The 26,391-nt window shown below is 28.2% G+C and overlaps 3 protein-coding genes across 5 annotated transcripts in view; all 3 read left to right on the top strand.

Annotated features, from left to right (window-relative positions):
* LOC103571463 (proto-oncogene tyrosine-protein kinase receptor Ret) overlaps positions 1–24,664 on the top strand; it is a 72,176-nt gene extending 47,512 nt beyond the window's left edge. For 2 of the 3 annotated variants that reach the window (XM_014442642.2, XM_014442640.2), the window contains exons 13-20: positions 10,220–10,322; positions 10,818–10,986; positions 13,913–14,217; positions 16,709–16,904; positions 17,018–17,147; positions 17,249–17,450; positions 17,742–17,920; positions 20,713–24,664. In XM_014442642.2, coding sequence (XP_014298128.1) covers positions 10,220–10,322; positions 10,818–10,986; positions 13,913–14,217; positions 16,709–16,904; positions 17,018–17,147; positions 17,249–17,450; positions 17,742–17,920; positions 20,713–21,137 — 1,709 coding nt within the window. In that variant the 3' untranslated portion in view covers positions 21,138–24,664. The remainder of the gene's footprint in view (positions 1–10,219; positions 10,323–10,817; positions 10,987–13,912; positions 14,218–16,708; positions 16,905–17,017; positions 17,148–17,248; positions 17,451–17,741; positions 17,921–20,712) is intronic. The other variant, XM_014442641.2, reaches the window with a different exon arrangement.
* Positions 1,969–7,789, top strand: LOC103571453 (uncharacterized). Its single transcript, XM_008549620.3, has 5 exons — positions 1,969–2,343; positions 4,134–4,520; positions 4,616–4,845; positions 4,927–5,101; positions 7,253–7,789. Exons 1-5 carry the CDS (start codon positions 2,265–2,267, stop codon positions 7,390–7,392), a joined length of 1,011 nt encoding a protein of 336 aa, XP_008547842.1. The 5' UTR covers positions 1,969–2,264; the 3' UTR covers positions 7,393–7,789.
* A 770-nt stretch (positions 24,665–25,434) lies between the features above and the next one.
* On the top strand, positions 25,435–26,391 carry LOC103571454 (uncharacterized). Its single transcript, XM_008549622.2, has 2 exons — positions 25,435–25,871; positions 25,944–26,391. Exons 1-2 carry the CDS (start codon positions 25,799–25,801, stop codon positions 26,153–26,155), a joined length of 285 nt encoding a protein of 94 aa, XP_008547844.1. The 5' UTR covers positions 25,435–25,798; the 3' UTR covers positions 26,156–26,391.

Here is a 26,391-nt window from a genome sequence, read left to right as displayed (position 1 = left end):
TTACATTGCAAGGGATAAAATAAGACGATTTCAGACTAGGGCAAAGTTGACTATTCGACTAAAAGGTGACTGAAGGCCGACATCAGCTGAAGTCTGAAATTGTGTTTTACCCCGTGCTAGCACTGTATTTGTACCTGCATTGATACTAGATGCTTTATATCTGTCGAAACAAGCTCATTTCTGACTGAAAACGCGGCAAAAAATAATGTCGCATTCCAATTATGAAAATTTAAGGAATTAAATATATGTAGACTGTAAAAAGAGCGAAGTTAAAACTGGACTCATTTCTACTCCGCCAGGTGTTAAAATGAAATTAAACTGGTGTAGGAGGCGTAATTCGGCGATGTTAAAATACCGGTGTAAAAGCGGGGTAAACTGCGTCCGCTTGGAGTATTTTTTTCTAGTTATTTTCATTTTAATATTAAGTTGCGAGGATAGATTGAAAGACCATTATTTTTACGAGTTGGCATTGAGATGAAAATAACTAGAAAACAATATGGAAATTGAATAAACTTCGTTTATAATAATTTGTAGAAAATAAAATTGTCTATCAAAAAGTCCTATGACATTATTTAAAAAGTATGATAGTTTAGCTGAAAAAAAAAGATATCTTTAAATTTATTATAGATTTGACTTCCAGCTCCAATAATTTTCGAATAGATAGATTTATCAAAAAATGATAAGAGACCTTTTTTTGTAAAGCGTTAAATTCTCTACAAGAATATTCTATGGACTTATTAATATGAGGTCCCGAGAAAAAATAATCAGATCTGATCAGATATGAACAGGCATGAGTCTTCAGGTCTGATCAGATATGAAAAATGACCGGGTCTGACCAGACCTGGTTCGGCATGTTTAGGTCTGACCATGTTATTAACTTTAAAGAAAACACAAAAAATGTCAGTTCTTTATGAAAATTAATAAAAAAAATATCATTTATTAACAAGTATAGTGATCAAGTAAGTAAAAATATTCACAAAGTAAAAAATTTTAACACCGATAAAGAATATCAACACCGGCGGCGGCGTTATTTTCACACCGCTTTCGGTGTTGAAATTTAACACCGCCGATTTTAACACTTACACCGCTTGGACTTGCCCGGTGATTTTTTACAGTGTAGTAAAGAGAATCTTACTAATTCAAATAGTGGTATACTTTTCCCTGAAAATAAGTGACTATTCGTTGCCAAATAGTGATTTTCACTAACTCGTTTTTAGAGAGTGGTGTGTATACTATAGTATAGATATATCTTTCACGATCTGCAGACGAAAATTTTAATTTTTACCTTTGCGGAAAAAATGGCGCGTGAAAAACGTACGACTTTCTTCCCTCTGAACAGGACAAAAATTTTAATTTCTAGTGTAGGAAATGGTGAAAAATAATTTATTTAATAGATGGAAATCGGGGATAAATGAGACACCATTTTCAAAAACATCTTTTTAGGTTCTGCTAAAAATATCGATTTACAAAATCAAAGAGTAGGCGGGACAAGTTAAGCACCCTGGGCAATATGACGATTCCATAATTTTTACCAAAAAAAATATTTCTTTTTATTTGAATCCCATAATTAGTCACTTCTTTTCATAATACCGGAGGTTCCTTTTGCTTCAGTTTCTCTAATTCAAAAAAATAATTCGAATAATTCAAACATTTAAAAAAAACTTTCCATCACTCTGCCCGTAATCAACTTGGCCTTAGCTTTCCATTTTTTCATAAGAAAGTAAATAAATATTTTTGAATAGAAATACCCTTAATTTCCCTACTTGTAATTCATAGAGTCATAAATGAATATCAAATATATATTTTTCAAGAGCGATATCTATACAAACATTAAATTATTATGACCGGTAGGGATTTGAACTTCTACCACTCATTAAACTTTTAATTTAAATCTTGAAAACAAATAAATTCTCAGCAGTATAAACAGAAAATATATAGTAACCGGCTTTATTTACAATTAGAAGGTATTTAAAATTATATATAGTATAAGTACAGTTGCTGTTATTAGTAATTTACTGTACTGATAAATCCGTGTTATATTTTTAATTTCCTGGCAAACTCTTACTCGTACACTTGAAATATTTTTTTGGTGAAATTACATTTCGTGTGTTAGAAGCGACTTGATCAATAACTATTTAATACGTTTCATTTCCAACGACTTAATCAATCAATCCATACGTCTCAATCCATAACAGCTGTATCAAAAAGCGTATTTATTACAGTGAATTAATTTGTTAAAAATAATAAATTAGTACAAGTGAATTATGAATGACATTTTGGGTGAATGTTCACGGAAAAGACGTTATAGTCATGGAGATACTGACAGTAGTTCATTTGATCAAGGTAAGTATTACTTTAAATATATAATTTGAAAAAAAAATATATATAATGCAAAAATATCCAATTTAAAAATATCTAATAATACAAACATTGCGGTATTTGTGATGGAACTATAGGCGGCTGATATAAAATATTTTTGTAATTGGATAGTTTTGTCGATGGATATTAATTTTGGATATTTTTATCTAACGCTAAGAAAAAAATCATGAGATTTTATTAATTTTTTCCAATCACTTACAAAATGTTAATAAATATTTTTTAAAGTAGATCATTTATTATATATTTCTGTAGATAAAAGTATAGTGTTATGATAAGTACAAAAAGTTAAGAACATTCAATGTCAGGGTATTTTATATTTTTTGGAGACGTAACTCAATACATGTCAGTTTTGACTACACAGCAAAAAGTATTTCTTAGCGAAAGAAATATTTTACATTTAGTATTGAAAGTAGAAATTCTATTAGGACTAGAAAAAATTTCTTGGTGCAAGAAATTTTTTCTTGAGATGAATAAAATTTTTTTGTTCCAAGAAATCTTTTTCTTCGTGTATAGGCAAATAAAGTCAAAGTTCATTAACTCTGAACTTTCCCTTAAACTTGACCGCCACTACGAGCTACTCTGTCTCTTACTCGGTGCTATACATTTGTATGTGTCTGTTATATGTATATAAACATATACATGTGACGTAAGAGCGCATGCGTGTAGTTTACTCCTTAAAGGAGAAATGACATTCGATAAGTCGGAATTTCCGCTTCTCTGTAGACTAATTGTCCAAGTTAATGGAATTCGACTGTATTCTTATAAAATTACTCTGTTGAGAATAAATATGACAATACTGCAGTTGATTTATCGAATGCTTGCATCTCAGAGTTTGAAACAATTAATATATCTATTGCATTGTTATTTAATCGATTAATACGTGTTAACACACAATACAAAAATTTTCAAATTAGTAATCAGAAAGAAAAAGTCAATAATTTCAAATTATTCTTATCAAAATACGAGGGGGGGGGGAAAGAGGTACTTAAGAAAGTACCAAGTTTTCGACGACTCAAATACATTGAATCTTTTTTTTTATATTCAACGTAAATAGGAAAAATTTTCAGTTACCGTTAAAAAAAAAATTTCATTTTTGCGGGCAAAATGGGGTACTCCCAAAAAAAAGCTAAAAAAAAAAATCTGGATTTTAAATGAATTTGATTAAGTTAAATTTTGTTGTAAGTAATTTACATGAAAAAAAAATATATTTTGCATGATTATTAGAAACAAAAAAAGAAAAATAAATTTTTAATAGTTGTTATTATAAAACAAGAGTCATTAATATTTTTCAACTGACAATTGATTTTTGGAAAAGTTTAACAAAAAAAAATTCAAAATAACGCTCAATTATATTTACAAAAGTGATTTTGGAATGTTTAAAAACTATTTAAAATATAAAATTTTTCTTTTTACAAAATTTTGGGGTACCCCGTTTTGCCTCCCTTCCCCTATATTTTATAATAGAAAATCATTGATAATCAGGAAATATTTCAATTATCAATTAGAAATAATCAAAGGAAAATACTCGTAGTGCGGGTGCAAATCCTAGCAATTGCTGAATTAATTTTTCAGTGATTTCAGGGACTCTGTCCATTACCGACAAATAATTAAAATGGAGATAAATTGTATGGGAAAAATAATTGCTTTACTATAATAATTACAACAATTAATAATACTTTATTAAAAAGTTACGAATGAACTATACTGGAAAATATTTTCTGTATGCATTAAAGATTTTCATTTATTTTATTTAGAGAATTGCCATATCCCAAATTTTAAACGTATAAAACTAGAACGATTTGATGATCAGGAACCTCAAGAAATTTTTCATACTCAAGATGTTTCGACAAATTATAATTATTTATCTGAATCTGATGTTAAGCAAGAGAATATTTACAATGATAATAATAGAACAGAAAGTTCCGATATTGATGAAGGTATTCAAAGTTATTGCAGTGAAACTCATATTAATAAAAGCAGTGATATACAAAGTGATATTCGTGATTGGGGGTTAAATTGTGGAGTTAGTAATGAAGATATTAATAAGCTTATTAGTATTTTGGAGGATAAACAGGTTTTTTGTAATAATAAATCTATAAATGAATCAGAAGTTACTTCGGAATCTTCCACGAGTAGTCAGTGTAAGTAATTACAAAACTATCAAGTGAAAATAAATAGTTAGATATAATTATAAATTTCAATTTTAATTGAGTGTTTAATTATTTATTAATTACAGTTGAAAAAAAAATTTTAGAAGAAATAAAAAATCTAAAAAATTATCAAGAAGAAAGCTTTAATAAATTATTGAATAAAATAAATAATAAACATATTGAAATTGATTCGGAAGATGGGATTCGACGCAACTGGTTTGGAGAATACAATGTGTTTTTGCCTATTTCGACGGCTGAAACGTTTGATAATTTTTGCAAATTGCTAAATGAAGTAAAAGAATTTGAACAGAAATTTGTAAGTTTTTTCAAATATATTTTTTTTATTTATAAAAGTGTGGCATAAAAATATTTACAAAGATAATCATTTTTTTTTTAGATGACTTTTGTTGAAGTGATTGCTCAGCCGAATAAACGACATACTCTACCTCAAAAAATTGGCGCGATTTTAAAAAAATTGATTACACGTGACGTAGTTATACAATTCTGGGTAGTAAGATCTAAAGAGGGTAAAGTTACTTTGTCTAACACGAAATTTTATGATTGTTTACTAGGTAAGAAATTTAAAAAAAATTTTACGTATGAATTTCTCGATTGACATCATTTCTTCTCGCATTACAATGTCTGTATAGCCAGTTGAAATAATCCAATTTCTGATTAATGTGATTAAGCGGGTTCGAAATCATCGGTTTCTTCCCTAAGGCACAAAACGTCTAATTTGTCGGTTAAAGTACCGACCGAATTGATGGTTAAATTTGTGAATGCTCTCTTAACATGAATGAGTGAAAATAAGTGAATATTCACTAATTCCAAGTGCAAACCGAACCATTTTTTAATAGATTTTATAAAAATCTAACTGTTGTATTTGTCCTCATGACGCAACTTTACAAAAATTTTAACATTTTCTATCTATTTTAGTTAAGTAGGTTCCAAAAATTTTATTGGTGAAAAAATTTATATATATATATATATATATATACGATATAACGCGCGGTTCTCCCACAATAACGCCTACAATTCTATACCGATCTTGATGGAATTTTTTTGACATATTTTTTAGCTAAAGAGCTCGGTTCAGTTCGAAGATGAGCTAAATCGGCCTAAAAGTTTAAAAATTATAGTCGTCGAAAGATTTTTTGACTTTTCAAAAAATTCAACTTTTCTTGATTTATATTTAAATAACTTTTGATCCTAAAGAGAAAATCTATTTTTGGTGATTGAATATTTATGTTCATTCGATTTGCTTTAATTTAAGCTATGCTGCTTACTCTTTTGATAATTTTTTCAAATACTTTGATGAATTTCGAAAATTTCAGGAAGATAGAAAAAAACATTTTTTTTTTACTTTCTCATTTGATACCTTTCAAGTAATTTATAATAGTTGAATCTTGTTAATATTTTTATGTAGTTTATCTAATGGGCTTCATGTGTCAGTACTATTTTTTTATATTCAACGGAAATTACCTTTTTATCTCTTGAATTTAGCTGTTGCATTCGTTCTTCCACTTTTTAATAAATTCATGTAACTGACCTAATTCCGATTACTGCCGTGTAACATTTTTAAAATCTCAACATTAAAGTACACATTAAGTATTTTTTTAAAATTGACAAGTATAAATATAATTGATCTTATAAGCTTTAGGTGAACTTTTAAACGCCACCGCCTATCTTACGGATTTAAATAATTAAATGAATAATGAAAAATCTCCTTCCATTTCGGCTGCCGAATAGCTTTTTTTTAAATTTGTGCACTAATTTCAAAAAGTGGTTCAGTTGGCACTGAGAATTAATGAATATTCACTTATTTCACTTATTCATGTTTAAAGAGTGCGTTATTGGTGTCAAGGAACATCGAACGGAACTAATAATGAGCCAAAATAACATCAAAATTTTTTAATTTACTTAATTCTTTTTATGATCATGAAAATTTATAGCCATAATTCATAATTAGATAACAAGCTAGTTTATTTATTCCTGGCATATGCCATATATAATCAGGTCAATAAATTTGACCCCAAATAGTCTTCTGATCGGATATGTATTAAATGGGCATACGAGTTTGTCCGAGTTTGTTTTCTTGTCGATCCCATAGTTACTCATTAAAAGTGAATCAGCGAAATTCATTACCAAATAGTGAATATTCACTAATTTGCAGTTATATATAACTACTATATTCATACTTTTTAGGATAAAGTGGTACGATTATCACTCTGAATTAGTGAATATTCACTAATTTTCACTAATTCAGTTTTAGAGAGTACAGACTCAAAATTTGGACTATCTATGATGGTAGCTCTTGCATCTGGCTTGGACAGTCTACATTACTCTTGTCTAAAATCGCCTTGTTTCGCTTCTTCAAGCAAAAAAAAACCAGGCAAAAATAGAATTTCACTTAGTCACGTAGAGCTTCGCGTAGAAAACTGGAAACATTCGAAAAAATTCTGTAAAAAGTACGGTTTTAAATAAAAATTCTATTAAATATTGATACGATAAAATATATATGACATTTATGCACCGATGTTTTGGCTATATGGGACATTTATATTTTTGTTTTTGTACGGATGTAATTCTTAGCAGTATAGTTTACAGTTTAGGATGACTGTTAAACTAAACCTTTAGTAAAATTTTTAAATTCTTATTGAAAACTGTAATTTTTGTAGTTTTTTTTTTACCGTGCTGCTACATATTGTACTATTTTATTACAGATTATTTTTCGCCGCAACTCAAGGCTAATAAAGAAAAATCGACAGAAATCAAAACAGAGTTCAATTCGGCATTGAGATGTGCTATTGCAAACGCAAAAGATTGGGGTAACAATAGAGCTAAAAATCGTCAATCCCAGTAACAATAACTTTTAGAAATTTCAATTAATCAAAACAAGCCTTTATTTTCAAAGATGTTGAGCTGAAACTATTTATTTATTTTTTTGTCTTTCAATTTTGTTATCTAAAATGTTTATTCTTATCATTCTTACAAAGGAAAAATATTTTTTGATTATTGAAAGTAAATTTATATATTATTTTTATTTGAATGAAATGATTCACGTATATTAATGCTTATATTATACAAAAAAATATCTTCATCGTCTATGATAATTATCAAATAATTTTTCGGTTTTATAATTAATGTTTATTATTACTTGCTTTTTTTTCAAACTAGTGTCTGTGATGAAAATTGAATTTTCTTATTTTTTAAATTAAGAACTGTTCAAGTTAACTACTGACACCAAAATTAATAATTTAATAAAATATTAAATAAGACATTTGTTATAACGGAAACATATATAATAAGGTTTGACAATGTATAGTAGAATTATAATTAATTTTTTCAATAAAAATTTTTTTTCTTAAAAATGGATACTTATTAGCCTCATCCTCAACAATCGATTATTTAAAGAAGAAATGTACAAATCTGAATTAGAGACCATCTGTAAATTGCATAACAACCGTAATGATGGTTGGGGAAGGGGATTAAAGTCCATTACGATTTATTACAGGGACCAGGAAGTTCGTAAAAATTAATATCATTTAACCCAAATGAATTTTGAATTCGTATAAATTTTTTTATGTAACTTATACACGAAAAATACCCCACTAACTGACTAAATTCAGCCTCATAAAATTAAATATTAAAATACAATCCTCTCTGATTGGTCCAAAGTGTGATCTAATACATATTAAATCACTACTTTTAATATTAAATCATCAAATTCAAGTGAAATAGACTGAGTATATTTCTACTTAATGATTCAAGCCACTAACGAGTTTATTCTCTCCCTTCTTTATGTCGTCACTTTGTATTTGACTAACTTATTAACATGACCAAAATCTCTCGACTGCACATGTGCATTTAATTTATCAGCACACGCATGTGAAGATCAATGCAGCGTTACCTGAATTTTATAACCTTAGATAACTCTATTAATTTATACGACATAACACCACCCTGATTAAAAACTCCGATTGAATCTGATTGAAACTTAATCGGATTTCTATACCAGATTCGATCGGAAATAATCATTATATCAGAATTGCTCGGGAGCGTTCCGCAAGTATACAATTGCATTCCAATCGGATTTAATTGGAAAAAAGATTTATCATTTTTCGATAAAATCCGATTGAAATTTTTTAATCAGATTGAATTGGAAAATAATAATTTCATTTTTCCAATTAACTTTCCAATTCCCGATTAAATCCGATTAGAATTTTGTAATCAGATTCGATCGGAGTTTTCAATCTGGGCGAAATTGATCTTTTTTTAATTGAGTTATTTTTTTTTAAGTGAACAGTGTTAAAAAAAATATCCAATTTTATAAAGTATAAATCTTTTCTAATAATAATAAAATTAATTATTTTTATAACTCCAACTGCATGACACGCTGACTTTAGATATTTAACGGCGTTTTTCTTCGTGCATTTATTACATAAACTATTGTATGTATCCAGTGACATCAATTGTAATACCGATTCCACAAGATGTACACGGAAGAAAATAATCGGTAGCAGCTACCAATTGACGATCGCTAGCCGCTACCGATTATTTTCTTCCGTGCATAAAATACTATTTTTTAATTTAAATCTCGCACGTGCTATTTAGGTGACAGCGGTTCTAATCTGGAAAACATAAAAGTAATAATAAATGTTATTTTATGTTAAATACATATTTTAAGTCCAATTTCACTTCGAAAAGTCGGTTTTATGGAGGAGGAAGGGGGTATTAACATGTATAATAAATAGCGTTACGTAATTTTTGGATGGTTCCATTATTATATTAAAGAGTGTCGATTTAATTTCAGAGATATCCGAAACATTTTGTTTAATAATTATTTTAAATTGTAATTAACTTCTTTAATAATTATTTTTAAGCAATTTTCAATGCCTGACTTTGCCTTTCTCAATAAGTTACTTTTTGAAGGTATCCGAAAAAAAAAATATATTTCATGGACATTAAAAGTTCATTTTATTTTATTGACACATGAGTGAAAAATAAAAGACTTCGTTTATTCGAGATAATAGTTATTTTCGATACGTATGCGGAACGGTAGGGATTCTGACGGCTTGAAGTGACGTCACGAGTTTGAGGCTATGGGCGCATTCTTAGCAAGACCGAATATAGTACGAGGTCTTGATAAGAATGTATCCATAGACTCAAACGCGTGCCTGCACTTCAAGTTTGTCAGGGTTCCTACATTTGAGCATAAAGTATCGAACAAAATTTTTTGTCATATCGACGACGGAAGTTGAATTTGAGAGAGAAACAGTCAAAAATGTTTAATTACTGTTTAGTTAATTTGAAAGTTCCACCTAGCGAACGTTTGTCGAATTAAAAAATAATTTGACTCATCTATAGCGTATTGTAGTAGTCGTGTAGGAATGTAGAGACAGATAAAGAGAGAGAAGTTACTTTTCGATACTAGTTCGAGGAAAGTTAACTAAACTATAGATTGTCAGAAATCGTATAGTTTGCGCTCTCTGCATGTTACTCGAAAATTCAACTTCTGCGGTTGATATGACAAAAAAAATATACTGCCTCTTATCATTTCCATTTTATCCATCCTTACCTTTATTACAAGCAAGTTACCAATAAAATAGTAATAAAGTTCACCGTAAACTAAGAACTAGAAAAATACTTTCTTGATTGTAGCTTATAAAAAAATAAATTTTTATTTTTAGTAGCGTCAACAAATACTTGTGGTCCGGCGTGTTTAATTGGTGCTGTCGGAGCCAGTTTCTTTGTTCTCTTGGTTTTTGGAGCTTTTGTCATGTGGAGATATAGGTGAGATCAATTCAACAGTTCATTTATCAGTACTATATTTACTTACTTTATTTTCTTTTGCCTTTTCAATAACCGGAAAAAAATGACCTGTCAATACTTTATGTCCGTCCATTTTTTATGAAAACTTTATTCTCAAGGGGTTCTTGTATAAATTTAAATTTTAATCTAACAAACTAAGAAGTTTTTGAAAAAAATTTATAAAGTAATTTTATGTACTACACAATCAATGCATGCAATAGTTATAAAAAAAAATTTTGCGTCAAAGTTGATGTTTGTAAGAAGATTTTTATCGCAGACATGCAAGTTGTACGATCGAAGATTTTTTACCGCTTATGCGGTAGAGGGATAAAAGCTTTTTTTTTGTTGTTGTATTTACTCGTAAAATCTTAGAAAAAAACTTTTGATTGAACTATTAATGGACAGGACAAACATAAGAATGTTTGTAAAAAAATTTAATAGCATGATTAAGCTTGGTTTTTATGTTCTTATTTTCAGAACTATTGGGAAAAGTTCAAGACGTGAGTGCAAGCACCGATCAGATGACATGAATAATGGTCTTGGAATTCTTCCATTGGACTACTTAGACCGCGGAGATGGACACCTTATCAGTGTCGATTCATTTGCTGCTACTAATCGAAGTCTGCTTCTTCCGAAATCATCACCAGTAAGTTTTTTTTTTTTAATGTATTCCGTAATTGAACATTTATTAAATTGCTCGGATGTCCGGCTGTCATTTTCACTAAAAGTTTCACCAAGTATTTACAATACTTAACTCATTAGAGCACAATGTCTAGCTTTCGATAAATCAGACAGATAATCCCAATTTTAAGGTAGAAAAAATTGTTTTTTGGTAAGTTTTCATTTTATCGAAAGTTTAATATTTATAGTGTTCGCTGAAATTTGGAAAAAAGAAAGCAAATTACTAATGCAAAAAATTTGTTACGTGCAGTAAAGATTGTTCGCGCCAATATAGTATAATTTTACACTACAAAGGCAGAAAATTGGAGAGCCCTAAACTACGCGTCTGATGATATTCGTTGTTTTCAATAAAAGTCATTAAGAGAACATCAATAATTTCATACTTTAACTTGGCTTTAATAAGATTTTGCATTGAAATAATGAAACTTTTTCCGAATGCTTCACAAATCTCAATTTTTAGGAGAAAAAAAAAATTACGGATAATTCGGATTGGACAAAAAAAAATAGAATGCTTGACAATACATTATATTTCAAATATTTATAACACAAAATTATTAAATGTCACAGAAAGTGAAGTGAAGTCAATTTATAAAGAGATTGATAATAAATAAATCGAAAAACTGGGATTGTGAGTCAACTCACATTTAATAACATTTTTTTCTTTTTCAATGAAATAAAAATTGATTAATTAATTTTCACATTTAAAATATATCTAATTTTAATACATTACGTACTTCCTCAGAATTAATTGCTTTTTTTTTTTTTTTTTTTTTTTTTATAGCAGCCAATTAAAAAAATAGGCAGAACATTTAATAAATGTATATTTCTTAAAACAAATTATGCTAATTAATATCATGATAATTTTCGGGTAGCTTAAATACATCAACAATACTTTTGTCATTAAAGAATTTAATTTATTCTATTTAAATTAGTAATTAGATTTGTAAATTCTCATAGATAGTATTAATTAACATACAGATCAGCGGATTAGCATAATTCAAATAAAGTCTTCGTCACATTTTTATTTTATTTTCTTAAAAGTAAATTATTGTATTTATCTGATAATATTTCACTAAACTTCCGGAAGTTAATAATAATCTCTATTTCCTTTAGTTTTCTCTTCTCTGCAAACAAACTTGACGCTAACTTAATACCTACAAGGGTAAAATAATTTACACACTGGTATTATTTATTTCGGGTAAACTAGTTTATAGTGATAATAATCTCTACACATATTTCACAAAAGTTTTCTACAAAAAGGTACACAGTAAATTGTCTCGCGATAGTGAGCTTCATTTCATAGAATACACGTGTCACGGTAAAAGTTAGACTATAACGAGATCGATTGTATAAGCCTACAGTAGGCTAAAAGTACATCCATATATATATATATATATATATATATATATTGAGAGGTCGGTATCAATTCAGTGAACTGAATCAAATGATAGCTCAAGTGTGATATCTCGTTTTCTCGCACCAGGTTTTTATGATTCACGTCTTTGCTTCTAAATACTCAACTTTTTATTTATTCTTCCAGGAAATCGAAAAATTCTCAGTGGAATCCTATAGGATTTATTACATTCATTAAATTACTGTCAATAATTTTTAAACCTATAATGCGATTTAAAGGTCAAAAATGAAATTACAAATCATTAAAAGCTCAAGTTTTTCATGTATGGAAATATTGTGAAAAACTTCTATGAAAATTTAATGAGAAACAAAGATCGATTAGTTTTGTGTCACAAAATTATAACTCAATCAAATTAAAAAAAAAAAAAAATCGGTCTGTCGGTTGACCCTGTGGGCCAGCTCTAAAACTTCCCGCCCATTTCGAGCTCCTTGAGCTCGAAAAATTCTTGTGGGTACATTTTAGAGCTCGAAAATACTTTTGTATGCCTTTGTTTTCGAAAAATAACGTTTTTTACCATTTTTTCTACAGCGATATCTCTCGAACGAATTAACCGATTGAGATGTTTAAGGTGGCAATCGATGCGTTTTATTTAGTTCTACAACTGATCAGATTTTGAAATTGATTTATCGAGTCGTTTTTAAGAAATTTTCAAAATACTAAAAACAAATTTTTTTTTTTAATTCCTTCGTTAACGGTTTCTCTTGAACAAATGAACTGATTTTGATTGTTAAGGCGGCATTCGACGCGGCTTAAAAAGTTTTAAAGTTGATAAGATTTTGGAATCAATCCATCGAGTGAACTGAAAGTTATTCAAAAAAACATTTTTTAAAAAAATTTTATTTTTGAAATATCTCCAAACACACGCCACCGATTAAACTCAAATTTTCAGTATTTATAGTAAATAACACGCCGCGTCGAATAACACCTCGAAGATCAAAATCGATTTATCCGTTCAAAAGTTACAGAATATTTACATACGTACATACGTACTTACACTCGGACATCATCTTGAATTTAGTCAGAATATCTTCCTAGAACCTCAAAACGTCGACATCTGTCGAAATTTTGATTTTCACAAATCGGGGTGAAAACAATAACTTCCCGAATTTTGGAAAATTTGCAATTTTCTTAGTGGGAAGTTAAAAATTATTATTGTATTTCAAAATTACGTTACTTGTCATCAAATTATTAAATGTCAATGTAACTGATTAATTTTAGATTTCGTTAGTTTAATATAAAAAATTCATAATGGAGTATATTGATGAAAGCTGCAATAATATACTCTCTAAACATAAATAAGTGAAATAACTGAATATTCACTAATTCTGAATGCCAATCGAACCAGTTTTTAAAAATTAGTAATTCGGTCTGTACTTAATATTGGTTAGCGCTTTTTTTTTTTTTTTTATTTTTCAAAATCAAATTAGCAATTAAAAAAAAATATAAATATGATCATATTTTTGACAAAAATTTTTAGCCGGATCCTAAATGGGAGTTTTCAAGATCAAGATTAACAATCGAGCAAGTGTTGGGCGAAGGTGAATTCGGCAGAGTATTACGAGCTAAAGCTGTTGATATTGGAGGTTGGCCAGGACCGACAACTGTCGCTGTAAAAACACTAAAAGAAGATGCAAGTGGATCTGAACTTGCTGATCTTCTTTCCGAATATCAACTACTTAAAGAAGCGCAACATCCGAACGTTATTAGATTACTTGGTGCTTGTACATCGCCTGGAGGCCCAGTCTATTTGATTATCGAATTCGCTGAATTTGGTTCATTGAGGTAAAAATAACAAAAAATACCAGTGAATTTTCTATAAGACTCTTCTATTTTTTTATATTTTATATTAAATAACAATGATAATAATAACAATGATAATAATAATAATAATAATAATAATAATAATAATATTATCCCACATGAAAAAAATTTATATCCTAAAATTATACTGAATATAACACAGTTTATATTACAATACAATAATTTATGTAAGAAGTCATATATATTGAAATAACTACACTGATAGAAGTATTTATTTGATATTAATAAATGCATTTATTTGAAACAGTTTTTCTGCCTTATTTGGCTGAAATAAGCATTTATTTGGCTCAAATATAGATTTATTAATAGTTAATAAATCTCATATTTGAGTGAACATCACTATGATTTTTGACTACAGCGCCACTTTCTGTTTACAATGCCTTTCAGTATATTGTCTAGTGTAACAAATTCAAAAAATAATCAACTAAATATTGTTTTATAAATAAAAAAAATGCTGAAAATTTTTCAATTAATTACTGTGAGTATTATTTTTTTAAAAAAAGTATACTTCAATGGGACTATAAATTATTTATCATAACCCTACACTGTGAAAAATTCCCATTAAATTTTACTATGGCTGCATTGTAACACCGGACCATAAGAAAACTGGTACAAAATTTACATGTGTCCCATAGTAAACGTATGCGCAGACAACACGATTGGGGCCTGTGCGCATACGTTTTGCTATGGGACACTTGTAAATTTTGTACCAGTTTTCGTATGGTCCGGTATTACAATGCACCCATAGTAAAATTTGTTGGAAATTTTTCACAGTGTACTTAATTAGGTTCATGTGTCATTTCCTATTCAAATATTTATTAACTATTAATAAATATTTATTTGGTTAAACTTTCAAATAAATCATTTATTAACTATTAATAAATCTTATTTGGTTCAAATAAATTCTTCTATCAGTGTATTTTTTTCCCGTTTTGATCATATAATTATATATTTTCAAAATATACGACTATGATGTATAATATTATATGTTAGAGTATATTCAAGCTGCATGAAATCCATATATTGAAAATTATATTATAACCATATGAGTAGTTTTATAATATTAATGTATATATTATCTACCGATTGAAACGCACACATACATATAAACACCTACGGTCAGATTTACTTAATATGTACTGAGATATCTGTTATTTCTTTATTAATTTGTAGTTTTAGTTTCTTTTCTGAGTTAAACTGATAAATTGAATATATTCATTTTTCCGGTTAAGAAGATATTTATATTATATATTTTAACGTATATTATCCAATATATAATGCGATATGTTGGAAAAATATACGAGAACATTTTTATTTTTTTTTATAACAGTTATTATATACTTTAAAATATATGTTTCGATTATATTTCGTTATATTGAAATTTATAACCGGCAAATTATATTTTGAAAATATACAATGCTTTATAATAAAATATATATTTTCGTACACGAAATAAAAATATAAATTTTTTCCATGTGGGTAATAATATAAACGTAAAAATTTGAACCCTTTCTATTCAATATAAAAAAAACACGTGATACATTTAAATATATTATGCTATGTATATTGTCAATGTGGAGTCCAATAAAAATACCATTGTCTGTCTAATGTACCCGGAAATCCTCAACTCAACAAATTCCATGACCACTAGAATGCATACCACCCAAAACAATAACCGTCTAGTGATCGTAAAACTTTAGTAATTAAATTTTTTTCCCTTATAACATTCAACAAAATAAATTGAAACAATAATTGAAGTGTCATTCGAATAATTATTTACCATATTAATAAATATAGTGACAAGTTATATATTTACATACACGGAGAAAAAATTATAGTAACTGTTCCTAGTACGTTTATGAAATATCCCATACCGTTATGGTAATGATTACTTGGGATTATGGGATATAGACCCATACTTTCTGGGAAAGTTTCCATAAGTATGGGAACAATTACTATCATTATGGTAACAGTTCCCATATCGCATGTTAAAGAATCATGGTAATGATTACCATACCCATAGGAATAGTTCCCATAAGCAAATAGGAACCAATCCTATAACCACATTGTAACGGTTCCTAAGCGTATATGGTAATGGTTACCATAATATTATGGTAATCATTCCCATAATATTATAGTAACGATTACCATAATATTATAGTAACCATTACCATAATTCCATAGGAACTATTCCGATACCATATAGGAATTATACCCATAATTATAGGAATGATTACCATAATGTATATGGGTGCCGTTCCTATAATCAACATTTCAAAAAAAACCGGTTACCATGCAGTATAGGAACCATTCCCATAATATATTGTAACTGTTACCATAATTTTCTCTCCGTGTAGTATGTCCTCATTATCAATTTGCATGTGATTTATAAAATAACAATATAAAAATACATTATTTTTATAAAAAACAAAAAAATGTTTTTCTTTTGCAGAAATTATTTAAGAAGAAGCCGTCACCTTGAATCAGAAGGACGTGTTCCTTGTTCAACATCTTTATTATCTGCATCGCCTGGCAACACACATGAAGAATTACAAGATACTTCGTTAAATTACACAATAACTCCTCATGATATACTTTCCTTTGCTTGGCAGATCAGCAAAGGAATGGCGTACTTGGCTGACATTAAAGTAAAAACCACAAGACATTATTCTGAAACATTGTTTCAATTATTCACAGCTTTTATTATGTATATATATATATATATATAGACCAATTCTAAACTATGTAATCAATTTAACAGTTAGTGCATCGCGATCTTGCTGCCAGAAATGTTCTGCTTGCAACTGGTAAAGTTTGCAAAATTTCTGACTTCGGACTGACTCGAGATGTTTACGAGGATGATGCATATTTGAAACGAAGTAAAGGAAGAGGTATTTTGATCCAAACTTCATTATTCAATTAATAAATTAAATAATAATTAATAATTATAATTGATGATTAAATAATATTGAACTCGATTATATCAATATAGTACCGGTTAAGTGGATGGCCCCCGAATCTCTTGCTGATCATGTGTACACGAGTAAATCGGATGTATGGAGCTTTGGAGTGCTTTTATGGGAATTAGTAACGCTTGGTGCTTCGCCTTACCCAGGTGTAGATGTTCATAATCTGTACAATCTACTCAAAGCCGGATATCGAATGGAGAGGCCTGCTAATTGTTCTTCACAATTGTAAGTATACTGCTTATAAATATATATATTTATTTATTCATAATTAAAAAATACAATATAAATTTCTCAATGTTCGGAAATTTACTATATTTATAGTTTGTTATTTTAGTTTATTTTATTTTATCAATGCGTATTAAATCATTTTGATTGCAGTATGAATTCGATTTAATTTATGCTATTTTTAACTCTCGGTTAAGTTGCTGTAACAGAATTTTCCAGATTTAAGGAGGACCACTTGTATAAAATTTTGAAAAAATTAATTTTTTACATACTCTTTTTTTCTTATTACAGATACAAATTAATGGTTTCGTGTTGGCATGATGAACCCGGTATGAGGCCCTCATTTAAAGAACTTACTTGTCAATGGGAACGTATGCTTGAGGATGGTGTTGAGTATCTTGATTTAAATCCTCGAACTGTTCATAATCAAGCTTATTTTGCGTCACTTCATGCACTTGATAGTCCAACTAGTAAGTATTTTAAAAAAATATTTGAAAAAAAAAATGATTGCGTACATTTTAAATGTTCATATCTAAATTATAGGTTTACAAATCACTAAAATGATATTTTTTAAAATTTTTATAAATTTTTTTTTTTTTCAATTTATCGATAAATTAAGCCATGAACTATCAAATCAACGATTTCTAGTATTTATTAAATTAATTTTTTTTATAATACATTTGTCTTATTAAATTCTTCTGTGCTATAAACTGAGCAAGAAAGTTACTTGTGATTAGAAAAATATTGTGGAATCAATAATTCACTTCATTAAGAAATACACTATAAAAAAATCAGGAGTGAATTCAGAGTGACGACGAGTTTCATTTAAATTGGAATTTACTCCGTCATTCGGAATTCCAATAGAGTTTTAGAAAAATCACATCGCATACGGAGTAAACTGGGAGTTCGTTTTTTCAGTGGAGTGATTTCGGAGTGATCTGCATTTTGTATTGAGAGAAAAAAAATTTAATTCAAGTAAACATGTTTACTTGACTCATAATACTAAAAACAAGAAAAAATTACTACATCGAAGTATAATATTTCTTATCTTTATAACAATTATTTATAACAATTTAAATCTACTCATAAATTTCTGTAGACAATGCATTTTTACTAAAATTAATAAAATATTTTCTTGGCATTATTTAAGTAAACTAATATTTAAATTAAGAAATTTTATATGGAAATATACATTTTTTTCTCTTAGCATATTTAAGGGGGTTCGATCGAAACTAGTGAGTCAAAGTAGTGTTTGAATTTTTTGGTTTGCTAAATTCTCCTAATAGTTATGAAAATTCATTATTTCAATTTATAATAACATAACGAATTCATGAATTAATATTTATTAGTTATTTAATTAAAGAAAGTAATTAAATAACTTGGTTATTTTTGACTCATATGATTTAATAAAAAGATTTGGTAACAGCGCCTTCTAACTTCTTACACACGAATATTCAAAATAAAGCGGGAAAAATTTAATTCTAATCTCGAATCTCTTATTAATGTATTTCTATCCTTGTTTTTTCTCTCAGCTGCTTCCGCGACATTGTCAAACCCTCAATAATATGTATCTCTGTCAATGTACGAGATTAAAAAATAAAGCTTAACTTGAATTATTTAAATAATGACAATGGTAGCACTATATTGTTAAAATCTTATCATAATCTAAAAATATTCAAGTTTATAGCAAGTGGTTTTTTATTTCTTAAACTTGGAAGGTTAATAATGAAAAAAATCGAATACGCCATGACGGAAGCTTGTCCGTCATAAGAGACTGTGTATAAGAACTTTAAAAATGTAATTTTTAAATCTTTTCTTCTAAAAAACTAGATGGTGAATCATATTCAAATTTTGAGAATACATAGATAAAGTACTTCTGTACATGTATACTAAGTTTCAAATCTTAAAGTTGGAAAATTCTTTTTACATTAGATTTGGTCGAACCTCCTTAAATCCTCATTCAGTTCAATCCGGAGTTTTAATATTAAAATAAACTCTACTTTGAAGTGAATTTTACTTCGAGGAGATTAAATAAATACACAGTCATCCGCTCCGCAATCACTCCGAATTAAAACGACTTTCATTCCGAAAATCTTTTAAACTGTATTATATTCATTTAATATAATTTTTGTTTGTATAGAGTTACTTATTACTATTAAAAATTTTTTTTTCTTTACTTTCATAAAAATTAGTAATTGGTAAAAAAAAAATCGGTCTGTCGGTTGACCCTGCGGGCCAGCCCCAAAACTTCCCGTCTATTTCGAGCTGGAGCTCGAAAAATTGTTGTAGATACATTTTCGAGCTCTTCGAGCTCGAAAATACTTTTTTATGCCTTTGTTTTCGAAAAAAAAAACGTTTTTTACGATTTTTTCTCAAACGATATCTCTCGAACGAATAAACCGATTGAGACGTTCAAGGTGGCAATCGATGCGTTTTATTGAGTTCTACAACTGATCAGATTTTGAAATTGATTTATCGAGTCATTTTTAAGAAATTTTCAAAATACTAAAAAATTTTTTTTTTTAATTCTTTCGACAACGGTTTCTCTTGAAAGAATTGACCGATTTTGATGTTTGAGGTGGCATTCGACGCGGCTTACAAAGTTTTAAAGCTGATAAGATTTTGGAATCAATCCATAGAGCGAATTAAAAGTTATTCAAAAAAAACATTTTCGAAAAAAGTTTATTTTTGGAATATCTCTGAACGAGCCCTGCCGATCAAACTCAATTTTTATCAGCTTTTAGATATTGGCAAGCCGCGTCGAATGACACCTTGATGATCAAAATCGGTTCATCCGTTCAACAGTTACAGATATTTACATATATACATACCTACATACATACATAGACTCGGACATCATCGTGAAATTAGTCAGGATAGCCTCCTAGAACCTCAAAACGTTAAGATCTCTTAGAAATTCGATTCTCAAAAATCGGACTGAAACCAATAACTTCCCGAATTTTTGAAAATTTGCAATTTTCTTAGCGGGGAGTTAAAAAAGCATCAACTTTTTTCTAACAGTAAACTCGTTTTTTTTTCTGGACATTTAATTAAATGAAATAATTATTTAAAATAATTCTTACGTCAAGAAATTTACACTTTTTAATCATTCCCTTTCTGCTCAGTGTTTGTAGATGTTATCAAAGTGAATTTATTATCGTAAACTTTTTAAGCGAATATATAACATTCATTACTTTGCATTTGAAATGTGCAAACATTATTTTAATGAAAAATAAATAATCTATAAAATTAATTTATTTAGGTACAAGTAATGAAGGAATAATAAGCGGCAACTTTAGTACTTTTCGTACAGAAGCAGTTAACTACCTCAGTAAACCATCGGCAGAGCCTATAACAAAATGTGATAAAATCGATAAACTTCAAGCTCTTTGGCAAGATCCAATTTGTACCTTTCCAGAAGAACCATTAAAAACGACTTATGTCAATGAACGACCGGATAATTTGAATGTTAATCATTATGAAAGTCCTATTAAATTACGTAGAGTAAGTGTGACGAGTAATTGTGAAAATAATTTAAAAACACCTACAAAGGATCGGCCTCAATCTTACATCGATATGCAGGGAAAAAAAACCGATAACACTAAAGATCAAAATGATTTATTATTATTCAATAATGTTAATCATAATAATGATAAAATAAATATAACGAACGATTTTACAAAATGAAATTACAAATAGTAATAAATAGAGATGCTGTGCGAATAGTGTATCAATTGAATCGAATATAACTACACTGTAATGAAGAAGTGTTGAAAATGAACCAATTTATCACCGTGTGGTGTTAGAATGAAATAAAACCGGTGTAGCCGGTATAATTTGACGGTGTTAAAATACCGGTGTTAAATCGGTGTAGAAAAAATTCGACGTATAGAAGTTAGAAAAATAAATGTATTATGAAAATCTGAGAACCACCTGACTCTGCGGGCCTGTCCTAAAACTTCCAGCTGTTTCCGAGTTCAGTGAGCTTGGAAACATTATTACTTATAAATTTTGAGCTCATCGAGCTCAAAAATTTTTTAGGCCGGTAAAACATACCTTCACTGAAAAATCATAATTTTTGTCCAACGATATCTTTGGATGAAATGAACCGATTTGAACGTTCTTAGTGGCAATCGAAAGAGCTCAACCAGACTTAAAACTGTTCACATTTTCAGGTGAATCGGGCAAGTTGTTTATAAGTTATACGTAAAAAACCAAAAACAAAAAAAATTTTTTATTTTTATTCTTCGTACAACTTGTAAACTACATGACCGATCTACCCCAAAATCTAATCAATGGTTCCATGACAACTGATCCCACAGACTAGGTCCAACTGACAACTGGCCCAACTCACACACACACGGACGTCCATCCAGGAATAGTCAGAATAGCTTCCTAGAGCCACAAAACGTCAAGATCTGATAGAAATTCGATTTTCGAAAATCGGATCGAAACCAATAACTTCACGAATTTTTAAAAATTTTCAATTTTCTTAGCGGGAAATTAAAAATATAAAAATTTAATGAATATTATCTGAAGGAAATTTCAATTTTACTATATACTTTTATAAATAATTATTTATGTTATACGTAATTCATTTAAAAATTACACAATTTTTCATCCACCATTTTAATCACCAGTGATTTAATTAATTTACAACAATACTGTTTAACTGTCGTGACCGAGTAAGTAAAAATGTTCACAAAGTAAAATATATTCAACACCTAAAAATATTTTAACACCGGCAAATAATATTTACACCAGCGGCGGTATTATTTTAATACCGCTTTCAGTGTTGAAATTTAACACCTACACCGCCTGGAATTACCCCGTTTTTTTTCTGTAGTTTATTAAATAATTTGAATTATTCGTAAATTTTAGAATTATTCGAAGAATCCGAAACATCCGAATTATTCCTAAATTTTCACATTATTCAATTAAAATTCGGATATTCAAACATAAAATTTATATCTAACTTGTGATTAACTCGAAAAATTACGAATACTTCGAATTTTTTAATAATTTGAAAATACCCAAAATTCAAAAATTTACGATTACATAATCGGAAAACTTACGAATATTCAAATTATTTGTAAATTCAAAATTCAAATTAATTGATTCGAATTTCGATTACTACTCGATTCGACACAAATAATTTGTGAGCTCGCATTCGCACACTCTTAGTAATAAATTAATGGGGCAATTATTTAATCAAAATGTATATAAAAAATAGTTTTTTAAAAAGCTAATTACAAACAGTTGTAAATGATTAAAAAATATGATGATGATGATCATACAAGAAGAAATAATTGCAATGTTTGTTTAATGTAAACTTGGACCAAAGTGAAAAATGAAATAGATGATGTATACCAAAGGAATAAATAATTAATCTTGCCATATTTTTGAGTAATATATTTATATCGGTAAAATCAACAATATATTTATGATAAATAGATGAAGTAATAATTAATTTCTCTACTAAATTTATAAATATAATACAAATAACATCACTTATATGCTGCAATATATGTTATTTGAGCTTCTTATATATTATTAACTATCAAAAACCAAACCAATGATTTATATAAAATTAATAAAAGAATATTACAGTTTATTTAATTAACCAAAGTAAACTTATATAAATATTTCATGAGATTGCAATAAGTGAGATCGACGGACTGAGATTAAATGAACAGGAATGAAAAGCTTGATGAAAATAATTGTATTGATCTAATTAAATCTCTGAAGGTTAAAGAGTATTAAACAGAAAAAAATTTCAAGTTTTTGTTTTTCTACTCATTTACGAAACAGCATCAGAATCATAATGCCTAGTATTTTAGAGTTTTTAAGATATCTTTGAATAATTAATATGAAAAAATACTTATTAGAGTCCTGGCAGATCCAAAATACGGTAACGTCCCGTAAAATATGATATTCCTACGGCAAATTATGGCATTTTACAGTAATGACGGTAATTTATGGTATTTTACGGCGAATTATGATAAAATGCAGCTATTTACCGCATTTGCAGAATTAATGCCATAAGCACAGTATGCTTTTTTATTTTTTGAGTTTAGGCGGTGCAATACTTCACTTTACGGTAAAATATGGCAAGTTTGCCAAAATTTTACGGTAAGTTGCCGCTCTCTTATTGCAGTGGTACGATAAAAATACAGTGATTTACCATAAAATACCGCGCGCTTACTGTTAAATACCGTATTTTACTGAAAAATACCGTCATTCTTCCGAACGCCGTAAATTACGACAAATTACGGTAAGTACCGCAATTCGGATCCGTCAGAAAGGAATGTAAACTCAATTTGGAAAAAAGTAAAAGATTTATAAAAATTTTTTTAATGCCAAGTTTTGTCAAAAGCAATACGTATTTAATTCAAAACACTATGAATAGAATGACATATTTGTATTTTTACGAGAATTTTTTTTTCTTTTCAAAAATAGTCCACATCTACTATTCTTGTTTAATAATTTGCTAAAGGTGTTAGTAACTGTTCAAGTATTTTCTTTTGAATATAGCAGTTTCGTCTCAGTATAATATCAAGCTCTTCAGTATACCTCAATGTACACTTGCTATGCATGTGGACTATTTGTGAAGAGAAAAAATATTTTCGAAAAAATACAAATATGTAATTCTATTCATATTTTTGAATATAATACGTATTGCTTTTGACCAAACTTTGCATTAAAAAAATTTTTATAATTTATAGTGATGGTCGTTAAAATTATCAGTAAAAGATTTATTCACAAATGAATTACAAAAAAACCAAAATTTGTAGTGCATACTTTAAAAAAAAAAAAAACACACACACACACACACACACACACACACACACACATAATAATAATAATAATAAATGAAAAATTGATTCTGATGGCGGTCACATCTTTTGAGATTTTGAATGAGATTCAATTACGGTAAAAAATGATTAATTGGATAAAAAACAAGATTTCATGATTGATGTGTACATATGATACGAGATGAAGCAAGTGCATGTGTGTTTTTAATTAAAAATAAATCTAAGGCTTTTTTAAAAATATTAGGTTAGAGTTTATCATAAGTAATTAGTTATTTATAAGAGACTGTGTTATATGTACCTTAATTATATATTTATGTTGTAATAATTTGTAATTATACATACTTCGCCATTCCATTATTGTACCAAGTTACATTTTGTTTTTCATTATATTGTAAAGTTATTTATATAAAAACAGAAGATTAAAAATATAACAATAAATATTTTATTGATTTGAATTTAAATTCATTTATATATCATAAGTTTTTAAATTTAATTATTGTAACTCAATTAACAATTAGTAATTCAATAAAATAATTTGAAATTATTGCATACTTTATAAAATTGTGTTTCTAACATAAGCACGGTTTGATTGCTTTTTTTTTTTTAATGCACGAAAATAAAAGACAACTCAAAATTAATTAATAATTACATTCGTCAATTAAAAAATACTTTCAGAAAAAAAAATTTACAATCCAAACCAAAAATTACTACTATTAGTAAAAAATTTGATTTCTTTGTTAATTCTTACTATCAGTATTATAAATTTTACGATTTGTAAAAATTATAATACAAGTATGTAATAATTGAATAGAGAATTGTAAAAATGAATAATTTTTTTACGATTTCTTTGTAAATGACAATATATCAAAAATCTCTTTGATAATATTACAATTTTGAGTTGACAACATTTGTGAGAATAGAGCTTGAATATTACAATTAATTTAAATTAAATTACTATAAACTTTATAATTTTTTTTTTATCCATTCTATATAAAATCCAGTAGATAAAATAAGAAATAATAGTATCGAGTATATAGTGATTTTTATTTGAAAACAACAGAAAAGTTAACCATATGACCAAATTTATGTTTCTATGAATTTCGCAAAAATTATTCATTTGTTTTGACTATAATATTTAAATTATTATATTTATGATCTTGACTTTTACAAATTCAATTAGCATCTAAGACAGTAAAATCTACAGAACAAGTATTGTTAGTGCTAATATAACATTTTCTCCGTGTAAAAGTTTCTTTCGTTACTTTAAGAAATCAATTATTGTAGTGTAACACAACAGTTTTGTTATAGTTATAAACCATTTCTAAGAGCAACAAACAATTTGCTACCTTGCGATAACGAAAACTTTTTTCCGTATGCAGATATGGACATTAATGTCTGATATACTAAACCAGCACTGCTCTACTTTAGTATACCAGGCATTAATGACCACATCTGTACGTGCTACCTATGTAATGATTAAACCAGTTGTTGCTTAGCACTCGATGCATACAGAGTATTTTAAATCTTCGATAGATGGATTATCAGGAGTGCGATATTTGTAATAGACCATTAGTCAACGAACACAATTTACGAATACTACGTCAATGTATATTAATAAGCACATCAGCTAGTTGTGTTATCGGTGGTACAATTGGTCTAACAATATTGCCAATTTTAGGTTTTGGATCTAGTGGAATAACGGCTGGCTCATTGGCTGCAAGGTGGCAATTACCAACCATAGCTGCTGGTTCATTATTTTCATTCTTACAATCATTGGATGCAACTGGTACAGGATCTTTATTGTTTGGAGCAACTGTTAGTGCTCTTGGATTATTATTACAAATCTCTGCCACAATTGGTTGGTGCTCTGGTCATGACGGTGAAAATTAAACATTTCACAATATAAGTAATTAGTCAAAAATAACAAGTATTTATTCAACGATGATTTATGAGTGTATATATAATTTAATATAACTAAGTAATGTTACTATATTTGTAGATATTGATGATAATTGTTCATCTTCATCATTGATACTGACATCAACTCTGATATACTTTTCCGCATACTGATATTTTATATTCACTTATATACGCACTGTTATGTTTACATTGTCAAAAACAGAAGT

Source organism: Microplitis demolitor, chromosome 7 (genome assembly GCF_026212275.2).
Source record: "Microplitis demolitor isolate Queensland-Clemson2020A chromosome 7, iyMicDemo2.1a, whole genome shotgun sequence".
Lineage (NCBI taxonomy): Eukaryota > Metazoa > Arthropoda > Insecta > Hymenoptera > Braconidae > Microplitis > Microplitis demolitor.
This window is presented reverse-complemented; position numbering and strand designations above follow the sequence as displayed.

What these genes read in the sequence shown, in the direction of transcription:
- LOC103571453 (XM_008549620.3), top strand. Translation starts at nt 2,265, where the DNA reads ATGAATGACATTTTGGGTGAATGTTCACGGAAAAGACGTTATAGTCAT. An exon ending in CAGTAGTTCATTTGATCAAG is followed by an intron (nt 2,344 to 4,133) that starts GTAAGTATTACT and finishes TATTTTATTTAG; the next exon opens with AGAATTGCCATATCCCAAAT. An exon ending in AAGAATTTGAACAGAAATTT is followed by an intron (nt 4,846 to 4,926) that starts GTAAGTTTTTTC and finishes TTTTTTTTTTAG; the next exon opens with ATGACTTTTGTTGAAGTGAT.
- LOC103571454 (XM_008549622.2), top strand. Translation starts at nt 25,799, where the DNA reads ATGGATTATCAGGAGTGCGATATTTGTAATAGACCATTAGTCAACGAA. An exon ending in TTTACGAATACTACGTCAAT is followed by an intron (nt 25,872 to 25,943) that starts GTATATTAATAA and finishes TGCCAATTTTAG; the next exon opens with GTTTTGGATCTAGTGGAATA.